At 37.1% G+C, this 15,410-nt stretch overlaps 1 protein-coding gene across 2 annotated transcripts; it reads right to left on the bottom strand.

Annotated features, from left to right (window-relative positions):
• Positions 1-656: 656 nt before the first annotated feature.
• Sub1 (SUB1 regulator of transcription) lies at positions 657-15,401 on the bottom strand. Of its 2 annotated transcripts, none has more exons than XM_004848658.4 (5): positions 15,254-15,401; positions 12,565-12,637; positions 9,872-9,994; positions 2,788-2,896; positions 657-985 (listed from the first exon to the last, which is right to left on the bottom strand). In XM_004848658.4, the coding sequence occupies exons 2-5, from the start codon at positions 12,634-12,636 to the stop codon at positions 906-908; spliced, it is 384 nt and encodes a 127-aa protein (XP_004848715.1). In that variant the 5' UTR covers position 12,637; positions 15,254-15,401; the 3' UTR covers positions 657-905. The 2 variants fall into 2 exon arrangements, with proteins under 2 accessions (XP_004848715.1, XP_087045396.1); XM_087189270.1 differs by lacking the exon at positions 15,254-15,401 and adding an exon at positions 13,155-13,238.
• Positions 15,402-15,410: the final 9 nt, after the last annotated feature.

Raw genomic sequence — 15,410 nt, 5'->3', positions numbered from 1 at the left:
TAAAATGTTAGGCCGGTAAGCTTTCACAATGTTTATTAAATCCTAGTCTAGTTTAACAATATCTGATTTTATAGACATCATCCCATGGTAAAATGTTTACTAAGTGAAAGCTAATCAGACATCTAAGTCCTTATTTCCTGTAGACTAAGCAATAACTACACAGAACACTATGGATAATGATATACACTGGCTCAGAGTTTTCATACAAGACATGTTATCAATGTTATCAAACTATACCTGCTAATAACATTTAATACATGGTTACTGATTATAGTTCTTATATAATTTAACTGTAAGAACCTTACTGAGATAACATCTTGACAGTTTCACTGAACTTTCCAAATTAGCATAATATATTTAAGGAAAAGAATATAGAGTAAAATGAAAATTGAACATGAAGAGTTTGTTATACAGAGAAAATGAAGTAAGGAAAAACAGGAAAGTCAAACGTTGAGGTGGAAAAGTCAGATTTATACAGCTGGTTGGAAGGGAAGACATCAAGTATGGATTTCATGAATCAAAAGTTTAAAAACTCAATGCAACACAAATCCTCTTTAAAGTAAAAGCTGAGTTAAAACTAATAGGTCTATAAAACTGTAACTCTGGGCCTTAAACAGTACCTAGTCTTCTGATCAAAAAAGGCCACAACAGTTAAATGATTGGAATTACTTGATTTTATTTTACACTAGGGGGCAGGCACAAAGCAATCCTCCTTAATGAAGTTGACAATTAGCTTCACTCAGAACATTTTTAATAACGCACATTAAAAAAAAGTATTCATCTTACAAATTGTTCTGCAATCGAAATATACAACAGCTTGGAAAACAACATTTAGAAAAACAAAAGCCAATGTAAAAAGACAGAGTAAAACAACTAGAACCGTACAGGTTTTTATGGCTCAGATTCTACAGTTTTCTTACTGCATCATCAATGTCGGAAATCTGCTCCTTCAGCTGGCTCCATTGCTCCGGATTTAAAGAAATACCTAAAACAAAGTAGAAAAATTTAAAGCTAAAAAATCTCTTCAAGCCTTGAGGATTTTCATAATTCTAACTAATACTTTACAAAAATTGTCATTTTCTTGTTTGTGGGATTTTTTGCAGTGCTGGGGATCAAACTTGGGGCCTCAAGCACACAAAGCATCTATACCCTACCACTGAACTACATCACCAGTCCCAAAATTGTCATTTTTGTTTTTGGAGTTTTTTTGGGTTTTTTTGGTATCGGGGATAGAACTTGGGTCCTTGCACTTGCGCAGCAGGCGGCAAAATCACTGAGTGAAATCCCCGTCCCCAAAATTGTCCTTCTTAATGGCATAATTAAGACTTAAATCTTACAACTGTTAAGAGAGTCATCATGATTTCCTGAACAGATCAAGCCTGTACTAAACCTGACTTCCCACAGTGGCTCCTATATGCCTATTACAATGAGAACCAATGATGATTTGAAGATACACCTGCAAGTTGCCAACTAAATGGGCAAGTCCAGATTTGGCATGTGATACCCTCACTACATTCAGTTGGTTCTAACATTTGCCCCAAATTTCCACAGGAATTCAGGGTAATTGCTGAGTTCTTCTAAAAGCATCCATTTTACTTTGTAAAACTCTCTGGGACGTGATTCACAAAGGATTTCTAGAATGAATATATATATATATGTACATGTGTGTGTGTATATACATACACACACACATATGTACATATATGCTATCAGCTTTCACTATCACTAACTATATAACCCTAGCTTTCACTATCAGTAACTATATAACCCTAGAAAAGACTGTATTATCATCTGAGCTTGTTTTCTAAGGGTTGCTGTAAATTATAATAAGGTTAAATAAAGAGCTTAGCATATCACCTAACATGCATGTAAATACTTGAACTGATGTTATTTCTCAGAAAACATGGCTAAGAGGTTATGAAACTGAAAACAAGGAGACTATACAGGGACAGTACCTAGGAAGCATTTTAAAGCTAATCAAATTGTTAAAGGAAATGTTTTCAGGAACAAAATCTGGGCATTAGCCACTCTGGAACAACCTGAATGAATAATCCAGGAATGACTTCAACATGAAAAGGCACGAAAATATAGAAAGGCTGTCTTTAATAAACCCCAAAACTACATGAAGCAAACAAGTGGTACCTTCAAAGCTGACAGGCAGGCAGAGTAGTACTAAATTAAGAAGCACTTTTTTCATCAGCAGATCAACTTAGAGCAACTATCTAAATATATAAATTTATATTGGTCCAACAAATAAATGTCCTCCAGCTATTCAGTGACTAAATAAAATAAAGTATGTTTCTATACACTAAAAGAGCTGGGACTTGAAATGTCCTAGAGAATATCCCTTAGGACTGAATAAATGGGAGGCACTACAAACTGGAGTTTTGCATTCTTGATTTTACAACTTTCTACTAAAATCTCCAGAAATGCTGTAATATTAAAATTACATTGGGTCCGGGATCTAGCTCAGTGGTTCCGCCACCTGCCTCGCAGGCGCAAGGACCTGAGTTCAATCCCTGGTACCAAAAATAAATAAAATTACATCCAAGTAAATTAGCAACCAATTAAAGTGGTATTAGAAATGTTATTTTCCTGTGTTTTATTCCCAAGGGATGAATTTAGGACACTTCACTGGAAAAAGATAAATATATTGCCCAAAATGATTACAAGAATCAACTGACTAAGGCTTATCTTTGCCATATCAACATTTACTTCAACTTCAAGTAAGGGAGGTTACTTAGAAATGTTTTAATTTAGTCTTAACTTTAGAACCAGAAGCCTTACCTTTTCTTCCTGGTTTCATTTCACCTTCTGGATCCATCCAATATTCTCTAATATCAATTAGAACTTTCCCTTTAAAGTCCCGAACACTGACATACCTCATTTTCCCAATCTGCAGAAAAACCAAAAACATAAAAAGAGGTGTTCCTTTCACTAGTGATATCTGTTTTGGCAGTTGTGGCCTATTTATATTAAAAACTTGCTGCAAAGGAATTCTAGTTTTAATCATGAAAATGACTTTTTCTCAATATCAAAACTGTAACCAACAGAAATCACTGTTAAAAAAAATCTCAAAAGGGCCGGGGATTTAGCTCAGTGGTTCTGGCGCCTGCCTCGCAAGTGCAAGGTCCTGAGCTCAATCTCCGGTACCAGAAAAAAAAAAAAAAAAAAATCTCAAAAGACAGAATGAAATAAAGCATATTTCCTATTTCCAACCATTTTTAAATTTTTAAAACATCATTAGTAAAATAGTACAGTTGCTATGGAAAACAATCATGGAGGTTCCTCAAAAATTAAAAACAGTATGATCAACAATATCACTTCTGAGTATCATCATATGTCACTTAATGAGAGTATGTTCTAAGTAATATGTCAAAGGCAACTCTGTCATTATGTGAGTATCAGAGTGTACTTAGATAAGCTAAGAAAACTACACTGTCACTAGGAAATGTATCTCATGGGACCAGCACACTATGTATATTTGATCCATCACTGATTGAAATGCTATGAAGTGTACAGCTGTACATATATCCAAAAGAATTGACAACAGGGTCACCAAAAGACACAAAGAGTGATGAATACATATATTTGGTTAAAATTAAGACAGTGAAAGACACTGCCATTAATCCCTCTGAAAATGCTCCTCCTCCTTCAAACACACTTATCTCTCATCATTCTTGCTATTTTCTGAAGCAGTTCTAAAAGTTCTCTTTTGTGATGAGATATGATATAAAAAAAAAAAAAATACAGTAAATCCTGCCAAGAGTGCTATCAAAGGAAAGGCATGCTCATAAAAACACTAGAGTATGTCCCCATCCACCTTTATTCACCAAACCTACCATCATGAGACTTCTGGCTTATCTCCGAAGTCAAATGACCATGAAAGGGAAAATTTTGAATCAATTCAGAACACTGAGCCAACCACAACAGTACCATCTAAAGATGCTCACAAAAAAACTTTCTGAAAGTGTCAAGAAGAATGGAGTAAGTGTGCTCAAAGTGGAAGTATTTGGGGAGCAGAGTTAATGGCAATGTGTTTTTTTCTGTAATAAATTTTTATAGAAAGTGAGCATTCACCATATTTGTCAATCACACCATGCATCAGCACACCAATTGTTTATAATTGCTATTTACAAAAGGCAAGGAAAAGAAATCCAAATGTTCATACACAAATGAATGGACAAACAAAATCTGTATACACATACAATGGAGTATTACTCAAAACTCAAATTCTGACATATACTTCAACAGGGACAGATCTTGAACACACTGTGCTAAGGAATACACCAGCTATAAAGCAATGGTAATACTGTTTGATTCAACCGAAACAGGAGATATCTAAAATCTAAAGCAGTCAAATTCACAGAAGCAAAAGGCAAAATGATAAATATCCAGGACTGGGAAGAATGGGAAAAAGTTGTTTTTGTTTTTATTTTTTTTAATAGTTTTTCAAGATGGAGAAGTTCTAAAGACGTGCTCCACAAATATGAATAAAATTGTCTTTCTTACCACAATTTTAAAGTCACTAGTGAGCAAAATCTTGAAGTACAAACTACCACCAATAGGAATCCACAGATTGAGCTAGCAACACTCCCTTATCAACTGTTCTGAATATAGGAATCTTGAGTTCTAGTCAACAGCAACATAAACTTTTCCTTTTGGCATTCATTTCAGTAACATCTTCAATACACCTCAATCACAGTCAAATTAAGAACTTAAAACTATTCACAGAAAATTATTTTTTAAAACCTTTATTCTGCTACTTAACATAAACCACAAATTCCAGAGGATGGATGGAAAAGGTTTTACTCAACAAAGCATTTGCTGGTATTTTTCCAAGACTCACTACATATAGTAAGAAAAGGTGTGGCACTGGAATACAGACAGACATAAATGGATTAGAATGCGAACCAGATGTAGGCACATATTTAATATATTCACCCATTTTCTTTACAAAGACCCAAGGTAACTCAAAGGAAAGAAAACTAACAAATGGATACCTATCTGTAGGGGAGAGAGGAATGCAATCCTTATCTCATAACTTAAGAGAAATAATCCTCCATTGATCATAAGCTTAAACACAAAAACCAAAACTGTGGCCATGGGGTAGACAAAATATGTCCTGGATAAAATAAACAATCAATTTTTAAAAAGAGAGAAAAAACTGAAAAAATGACTTCAGCCAGACTTTGGCCTCCCAGATAAGCCTGAAAAAGAGTATGTGCAGGCTCAGAGAGGACTGTGGACAAGAAGACTAGAAAAAACAATGAGTTGATCTGAATTTAAACTAGATTACTTTAAAAAGACTAAAAGTTCCTTAAGTAAAAAAAAAAAAAAATTCAATATACTTATTTCAACAAAGGATTTATACACAGTATATAGTTTTACAACAGATCAAACAACCTAATTTTTTAAAAAAAGGACACAAAGAGCTGAACATATTCTTCACAACAGTATGAAAATAGCCAAAAACATATCAAAGATATACAATGAATTAGGGGGCCGCGGATTTAGCTCAGTGGTTCCGCCAGTGGTTCTGCCGCCTGCCTAAGTGTGAGGTCCCGAGTTCAATCCCCAGTGCCAAAAAAAAAAGTTGAATACAATGAATTAAGATATTAGGGAAATGCAAAATAAAACCATAATGAGCTACTACTATATACTTAACATTTTAGTTCACACACAAAAAAAAAATTTTAGAAAATGAACTTGCCCAACAACAATCTCTCCCTTGAGAAGTGGTTAAAATTCAAAAATTCTTATAAAACATTAAAAAAGAAAAGTGACCAGGAGATAGTAAAAGAGATATAATTAAAAGTAGAATCGAGATCACTGTAATCCCATTTTATAGGAAGAAAGAACAGATGTCAGAATATGCATTTTCACATGCATGTATCTAGAGACTAGCAAGAAAAATATAGCATATACATCATATACAAGTATGATTCTTACAAGAATAATTTTTGACTCCTTGATCCCCTCAGAGAATCTGATAAAGGCTAGGAATAATCTACTTTCAAATACAAAAAATTAAATTTTTTTTAAAAAGCACATAATTTTACTCTTAAAGTCATTTATGTCTTCACTTGGATTAACAACATTTGACTCTGTAATGAACATTTTCAAAAAGTAACATTTCATCCATAAATTATAAATGAACTAATGCAGTATTACTTGATACTTTGTGCATATCTCTGAAGGAAAGGATGGATGAAAGTCCCCTGCTCCAACCAATCTGACTTTAAGGGGTACTAAGTCATTACAACAGAATTCTCCAGGCTGCTTTTATTATCACAAATGTTATCTCAAGAAGACCATTTCTAGCCTGGCGTAGTGGCTCACTCCCGTAATCCCAGCACTCAGGAGGCTGAGGCAGGAGGATCACTTCAAGTTCGAGGCCAGTATGGGCTACATAAAGAGTTCAGGGCCAGCCCGAACTACAAAGGGAGACCCTGCCTCAAAAAAAATAATAAATAAATAAATAAATAAATAAAAATAAAAGACCATTTCTGTCTATACAGTGAAAGGAGCTTTCAAAATAATTTAAAACTGTTACCAAAAAAATTCAGTGAAGTGTAAGAAAATTAAAGTCATCTGAAATCTCACTGCATTGATAGTTTGATAATGGTTCTACCCAGTATTTAGGAGACTGAGGCAGGAGGATTGCCACAAGTTTTAGGCCACCCTAACCTACTATATATAGTGAGTTCAAGGCCAGCCCAAACTACATAACAAGACCCTCTTGCAAAAAAAACAAGAGGCTGCTGAGGTAGCTCTGGGCACAGGAGACCCTCAATTCGATCCCCAGTTTGGGGGGTGGGTTTCAGCTATGACAATACCTCACTTAATCTGGATTTCAGATCTACAGGTTTTGGGGAAGACATCTGTGATATCCTGGATCCTAAAAGATTCTAACATGTGATGATATAGCAGTGTATTAAAAACATTCTGCTCTGTAGGAGCTGCCTTCAAAGCACTTCCTTGATATATGAAAAAATTATTCTTTTAAAATGTTATAAAATATAGTGGGACTGTTTTTCTTTTTGAAAAACTTCATCTTCCTAACACTATTATTAATAAAAATGAACGCTTCATTTAATACTAATGTACTATAATGTGCTCTTAAGCTGATTAAAATTATAACCACTGAAATATTTTTCTGTGGCCAAAATTTCCATTTTAAGGAAAAGCAATGAAATAGCATTATCTCTTAGATTGTCAACACTAGTAAGTCTGTGAAAGCTACTTCAAAAATAATATCCATAGTTATTCCTAGAGACAAGACTTCATAAATGAAGTATCTAATGGCCACAGAATGCTTAGCTATCTTTCCAAATGAAAATTTTAAAAACTGAAGCTCCTGGGCAACTCAGTAAAACTCTGTCTTAAAACAAAAAAATAAAAAGATTTGGGGACATGGCTCACTATAAATGCCCTGGGTTCAATCCAGGGGTGGGGGTGGGGGTGGGTGATGCTCCTGTTTGTTTTGAGGGTTTTGGGTTTTGTTGTTTTGTTGTGTTAAGAGAAAACCATCTCCCTGAAAATAGACCTGGTTTTCCCAAAACTACTCTAATTGAATGGAAGCTCTAAAATGAGTCCTTATCTCTTTTAAAATTAGATAAAAGTCCATTAAAAAACCAGATACACTCTATTATTAAACAAGTAAAACTAGGCACGCAGTGAAACTGAGAAAAGCCCAAAATAGTTGCCTAGCAAATACAAACGTGAAGTTAAAATAACCCAAAGTGGTGCTTCATTCTACTACATAGTAGGAAGCCTACGACAGCTCTTACAGATTTTACATTTCATTCCATCCATAAAACAGGGACCCAAGGCTGCAATTTATAATTCCTGCACAATCTAAGCTCTTTCCCACTTCAAGGCATTAGCTACTAATTAACTACTAATGCTTCTCTTTGCCTAGTACTTTGCATGACTCTCTTTCACGTCTTAATGACAATTCCTTGGAATGAGATTCCCAGAACATCTACTATTTCATAATAATCTGACCCTTTATTTCTCACCCCTTCCAATATGTTATTTATATTTATCTGTATAATTTTTGTCCCCACAAATATGGAGCTACAGACTACATCAGCTGCAATCCAGAACCTGGCAGAGCCTACCTGAATAAAAAAACAGAACACAGTCAAGCGTTCAATATATTACCCACTCAAAGCAATGAGGAACCTCTCAGAATCCTTCCTCACATCAAATATTTTTTATGAAGCCAGATGTAGTGGCCCACATCTGTGATCCTAGCCCTTGGTGGCCAAAGCAGGAGGATCACTCCAAGTTCAAGGCCAGCTCGGGCTACATAGAAAACTTAAGGCCAGCCTGAGCTACAATAGTGAGGCCTTGTCTCAAAAACAAAAAAGCAAAAAACTTATGTTCTCCATCAATATAGATATTATATCTCTGTAATACCTCTATTATATCTATCAATATTATTATTAATATTAATATTGCCTGGCCCTCATTCCTCCAAGTTATCCATAAGTCAGAGGATTTAACCTATAACTATTCATCTGTACTGTCAATTTATCCAGAAGTATCACAAAGCAAAAATGAACAATATCTAACTTCTATTTTCCATTCCACCTTAATCCTGGCATTTCATCTTTGAAAGAAAGCTATCAGCAAGTCAAAAAAACGCATTTACTAGCCTAACTTTCTATTCAAATATTTGTACTCTCATTTTTTATCTCCAACCAATATTTATACCCCTTTGAAACAGTAGTCCTTTTCTTGCTCCCATTATTGTATTCTTCTAATCTTTTCCAGCATTTCTCATCTTCATCTACATCTTCTTCCATCCTTTACTCGCTCCTCTTGGTTTATGCTGGCTTTGATCAACGATGCTCATGTTTCCACATGAACAATTCCTGGCCAAGACTTCCAGGTGCTACAGGAGACCATACTTACCTTGTCACATTTATAAACCAGTTTGCTTTCTCATTGATTTTTTTTTTTTTGGTACTGGGGATCGAACTCAGGACCTTGCACTTGTGAGCCAGGCACAGTGCCACTGAGCTAAATCCCTGGCCCACTTTCTCACTGATAGGTTAATTCCTAATCAGTATCTTTGCAATGATCACTAGTTCTTTAAGGAAAAAAAAATCATCTAGCTCTTATCACATACAGATTAAAATCTATAATTACCTCAGCAATCTCACCAGTATCCATTTATCCCCAATTCTTCCTTCTCAAATCTTTTTTTTTTGAAATGAGGTCTTGCTATGTATTTCAGACTGGCTTTGCACTATGTATCCCAGGCTAGTCCCAGTCACAGCAATCCTCCTGCCTCAGCCTCCAAAGTGCTGGGATTACAGGCAGGCAGCACCATGTGTGGATTTCACAAATTATTTTTGTACAGTGATGCTAATATCAGGTCGCCCTAAAAATGGGTAAGAAACAAAAGAAGCTATACTAGTCCTCTCCAGATGAATTCATCAAACCCTTCCAATGTACTTTCCTCATTTTATCAACTCACTCTTTATCAGTCCAAAGTAGGCCACATCATATTGCTACTTCTGTAGTAATATCTTACCCATACTCTACAACCTAATACTTAACAGTACCTTCTCAAAGTTGCTTCCTAAATGTGCAGTTCCCCATCAGTTTAATTTCTCTAACATCTAGCTTTTCACTTTTTGCACTGTTTCACATACAGTAAAACTATACACACTCAAGACACTAATAATCCAGCACTGTATAAATTACTTCTAACTTATTCTCATATTTTAATTAATATTCTTAGTCAAAAGGACAACATACATAAAAGATTGTTATGCAACATCAGATCAAGGTATTTTTAACATTCTTCAGATCAAAAAAGTAACCCTGGATCTAAGGAAATAAGCAACTTTACCTGAAACATGTTATCATCTCTGCTGCTGCTGCTCTGCTTAGAAGATGACAGAGCTCTTGAAGTTTCACCAGTCTTTTGCTTCTTAACAGGTTTTTCTGGGGCAACTTGCTTTTTCCTCTTTAACTTGAAAGAAAAAGGAAGAATATGGTTAAATTTGCATACATAAACAAATCTCAAGTTGAATATTCCACTACTTTTGAAGAACTAAAGAGTTAAAATACTACATTAAAAGAAAAAAAATCAAGCTGGGCATTGATGGTGCACACCTGTAATCCCAGCACTGGGGAGGCTGAGGCAGGAGGATCACTGCAAGTTTGAGTCTAGCATGGGGTACACAGTGAGTTCAAGGCCAGCCTGAACTATACAGCAAGACCCTGTCTCAAAAATACAAACAAACAAAAAAAAATCAAATATAAGTAATCAAAAGAAGGGCTGGGGATGTAGCTCAGTGGCACCACACCTGCCTGGCAAGTGCAAGGTCCTGAATTCAATCCCCAGTACCAGGGAAAAAAATAAATAATCCAAAGATACAATGAATGTTCAAATTTTTTTTAAAACACCTATTACAGTAAAAGATACATTACCAAGAACAATGGAATAAGTGCATGTGAAGCAAGGAGTATTTTGAGCAGGGCTAATGATAATGTGTCTTTTACTGTAATTTTAAAAATTTTAATATGCACATTTTTTGATATCTCATATATACATAGTAAAATTTCACTTAACAACAGAATTATGAATCTAACCTAACTAATCACTTCTTCAAACTGTGTTCTCAAGATCCTGAAAGATATCTGAGGGATTACAGCGGGATTAGCCTGAAAGCTATGAGGCATTACAGTGGGATTAGCCAGAGGGAGTCATTCTGTGGCTTGGGACACCATATAAGATTTCTTTAGAAGAAAAAGACTTGAAGCTTTTGAAAAAACTTTGAAAAGCACAAGCCTACTAAAGCTAATCAAGTACTTATTTTTTAACACCCCCAAATTGGGGTGGGGGGCAAATATAACCAACTTATTCCATTTCTAAGACATGAATAGGTTCAAGCCCTACTCCTGGTACCAAAAAAAAAAAAAAGATTATGAAGAGTTTTTCTATGCCTTGCACATTCCACATGGGATTTAAACTATATAGTTAGGCAAAAGTTAAAGAGAGCTCTTTTGTAGCAGGCACTGAACAATTGAAGTCATAAATTCAAGAACTTCATCACACACACACACAAAATCAATGAAGACAGTAATGCATTAGACTAGCATTCAAAATCAGAACAAGGTATTAAAAACACCATTACTATAAACACCTTCTATATAGCCTAGTTCTAAAAATGAGTTAACAGCACACAAAAAAGTATGGTTCCCAACCCAAACAGTAGAGGGCAGTCATATTCCTTATTGGAAAAGCATCAACTAGCATCTTAATGTTACTAAATTAATTTAGTGTAGTAAATTAGATTAAAACCAAGTAAAACAGTATATACATATATTCAAGACAAAGTGAAAAACATGGATGCATTTAATGTAAGTGCTCACAGAATTAATAATACAAAGACAAGCAGCAAATATTAGCTCATTAAGGGAAAAGCAATTATTCTTTAAATCAACATCTAAATATTCAATGGGGACTAGTGCATGCCTGGTACATAAAGGTTCAATATGGGGCCAGGGATTTAGCTCAGTGGTTCCGCTGCCTGCCTTGCAAGCACAAGGACCTGAGTTCAATCTCCAGTACCAAAAAAAAAAAAAAGGTTCAATAAGAATGTTATCTGAACATATTCAAATGCTATACTGACACAAACAAAGATTAAAGAGATTTCTTCAACTATAGCTATGTATGCACCTTGAAGCCTTATTTCAAACTTCCCAGTTGATGTTATATAACCTGTATTTAAAAGTGAAGGCTCCAACTTTCAAAATGTCCCTTTTCTCTTAGCTAGCAATTCCTTGAGAAGAAAAATAGATGAGCGGCCTGCTGCTTTTGAAACCAGTTTTCTGCTAAAGCTACTCAGTAATTTTTAAAAAGGAAATACTATACTAATTAGGAAGAATATAACCAACTTATTCCATTTCCAGGATATAAACGTTTACTCATTTATGTAAACATCTGAGGGAAAGATCTCAGTAGAAGAATACAGAGGAGTAAGATGCTTAGTTATGTTTCATGGAGATGTTCAATGAAGTGGAAGGCAGGGCTCCGTCTCAGAGGAGCTGTGATCTAATGCTGAAAACTAGGTCATTTCATCTTAATTTTGCTAGATGCTGACTTAACTAAAAGGAAGAAATCAAAGCAAGTAATGTTCTAACTTAAAAGATACCAAGTCTAAAATTCAGTAAACCCTGTGCACAAAATAAACACCAATGACTAAGAAAGCTGTCAAAATTAACATTTGGGTTTAAAAATTTAGGTAACTTGGCCCAGTGACTACAAACAATACCTACAGAACAAGCAGAGTTCTAAACAATGACAAACAGTGTCTTTGGCCTAATTATAATTCTATTCCCCTGAAGTCCAAGGAGTGGCTCTGCAACTTTTGGGTTCTTAAAGGTCCTCAATAGAAGACTTAAGTCTGACTTACGGCCTGCTAGAATGGATATACCCATTCTCATTTTAATATTGTGATATACCTTTTACTATCCTTCAGAATTGAATATGGGCCATACTGCTAAATTAAACGAAAATATGAGACAGTATGTCACCTTCTTGTCAACTTCACTGTCAGAATCGCTGCCCGAAGAGCTTGAAGAAACAAGTTCCTTTGATTTAGGCATTCTGAAAGAAAAATACATTATACACATAATTTTCAAGCTGTTCTCCTTTAGCGCTCACCAATTAAAAAATTAACGACTTTCATAGTTCATTATACCATTTTATGGTACTTAAAGAGTACTGAACACAAATAACAAGCAACATAAAATTTTCTGAACCTAGTTAAAAGAACTAAATGCCATGCACACATTCCTCACTTCCATCTTTCTCAAAACCAACTGAGTCTTTTTTTTTGGAGACAGGGACTCACTATATGTTTCAGCCTGGCCTTGAACTCACCACACAGCCCAGGTTGGCCTGGAACTCAGTGATCCTCCTGCCTCAGCCACCACGTACAGCTCATCCAATTGAGTCTTTTTTTTTTTTTGGTACCAGGATCAAACTCAGGACCTTGTGCTTGCAAGGCAGGCACTGGAATCACTGAGCTAAACCCCTAGCCCCCTGATTGAGTCTTTTTAACACTTCACTCTAGAGAGGATAGACATTTACAGGTAGGGTAGATTTCAAGAAGGCAACTGACATTTACTGTTAAAACCAGATGAAGGGCTGGGGATTTAGCTCAGTGGCTCCACTGCCTGCCTCACAAGTGCAAGGTTCCGAGTTCGATCTCTGGTACCAAAAAAAAAAAAACAGATGAAACGTAAATTGTGCTGTGTGCTGCTTTACACTTCTATTAATTAGATTAGACCTAACATAAAATTATTCACTAAGAACAGACCCCCAACACTCACGAGGTCAGTTTTACTAGGCAACTGTGATATCTAATCATCTTATATCTATTTTGTATATATTGACTTTCTTTGCCCACACCATCAAAATAACAGGTCCTAATTCAGTTCACAAAATTACACATAATTAGTTGGGCATGGTGCCACATGCCTGTAATCCCAGGATTCAGGAGGCTGAGGCAGGACAATCAAGACCAGTTCAAGACCAGCCTGGGCTACATGAGTTCAGGGCCAGTCTGAATTACAAAATGAGACCCTGTCTCAAAAAAAAAAAAAAAGACAAAAAAAATTACATATAATTTGCAACATTTTACACTGATTTGCTACTCTGGAGTGAAATTAAAATTTGCTTTGTTTATAGAAAGGGCAAAACCTCTCAGGTCCCTAACTTATGTGCTTTCCTTACAAGTCAATGTTTACTTAGTGCCTGAGCATAAAACAGAGAGAAGACTCTCAAAGTCTAAACCCGAAATTTCAAGTTATTTCAAGGCATGTGGGTACCTCTTTCCAAGGCACTTGTAATAACAGATGATAAAATAATGGTCGAAGTACCTTTTGCTCTCCATTTCAAGAGACTAGGTCCTATTAATTTTTGCATGCCCAAGAGCTTACTGAACACACTACAGATGTTGAATAAGGGGGAAATACTTCGACTTCTCACAAAATGAAAAATCATAATCTAGCTCTCTAGATTAAACTTGCATTAGCACTGGCATTGAAAGAGGTCAATATAAAAGTGGGTCATCCCAATTCTGGCCATTAAATTTAAAAACCTCAAACCGTGGCCAACACAACCATGCTGATTTTAACTGATAATTTCTCGAAAAGAAAAGTAAATTCATGGAGAGCTCTGCTGTCCCTAATTACATTTCATACATTTTTCCAGTTACTGCTTCATTTTACAAGGTAATCTCCAATATCAATTTAGATCAGTTTTCTAATGCTAACTGCTAATACAATCGCCTAAAAACCTTCTTTTAAAAGGTAATTAAATGGAACATAACCTACTTTTCATTTGCAAAGTCAAGCATAACCACCTTCCATTTATAAAAGTTGCCTGGGGACCTAAAACCATTCTCAAGAACTACCTCACACTTAACCCAAATAAAGTCTGTTCAAAAAAAAAAGGATATTGGTAACTAAAACCAACATCTTTGCACTTCTGACAAAATGTATTTTTACTGAAAGAGATTTTACGGTTTCAAAGGCGGGAGCATGCTCGCAATTCAGGCACATGGCAACTGAGGGAGCTATATTGTAGAACAGTCAAAACGCACTGAAAAAGGGGAAAAAAATAAAGGGATCTTCGTCCTTGCCGGCTGCGTTGGAAAGGATTCGAGCAAACGCGGTGAAGAGAAGCGGGAATGAAGGGCGCAGGATTCGGCACGACGCGAGGTGGTGAGCATCGAGAACGCGGCGGGGCCGCTGGAAACCTCGCGGTGGCGGCGGCCTGGGCGATGGGGACGGGGCGGTCGGAGGGGCGTGGGGGCGGCGGGGAGCGGAGAGAACGTGCGGGAAGAGGAGGGACTAGCGCCCAGCGCCATTTTCTCCTCTCGACGCCTTCCCTCGCCCCGCAACCCAGCCATCTTCCCCCACCCCCGCCCCGGGCCGGTCCCCACGCCCCGGCAACTCCCACCGCAGGGGCCGAGGTGGGGGCAGCCCTGCCTGGCCGCGCCCCGCCGCCTCGACCGGTTCCCAGAAATGGTGTCTACCACGGAGCCCACAGCGTGCCGGGCTCGAGGACGGGAACCGAGGGGAGCGGGGACGCCGAGGGGGAAGGGGAGCCTAGGCAGAGCCGCCACTGCCCGCGGCGAGCAGCCACCGCCCCGCTGGAAGAGCGAGGGACGGCGAGGCAGGGCTCCCAGCGTGGGGGCGGGGGCCGCACACTCACGTTCCGCTGCTGCAGTCCACAGCCTCCTCGCTCGCTCGCTCGCGACTGACAGAGAACCGGAAGTGACGGCAGCTTAGAGGCGCCGGCCCCGCCCCGCTGGAACCACGAACACGTGATGGGCGTGGTCTCCCGACCAGACCCTTTCCAAGGCCTTAAA

The sequence above is a fragment of the Heterocephalus glaber genome, unplaced genomic scaffold, assembly GCF_053883595.1.
Source record: "Heterocephalus glaber isolate CG9 unplaced genomic scaffold, H.glaber_assembly_v1.0 deba00001538, whole genome shotgun sequence".
Taxonomy (NCBI): Eukaryota; Metazoa; Chordata; class Mammalia; order Rodentia; family Bathyergidae; genus Heterocephalus; species Heterocephalus glaber.
The sequence above is the reverse complement of the archived record's forward strand: the minus strand, read 5'-3'. Positions and strand labels throughout refer to the sequence as shown.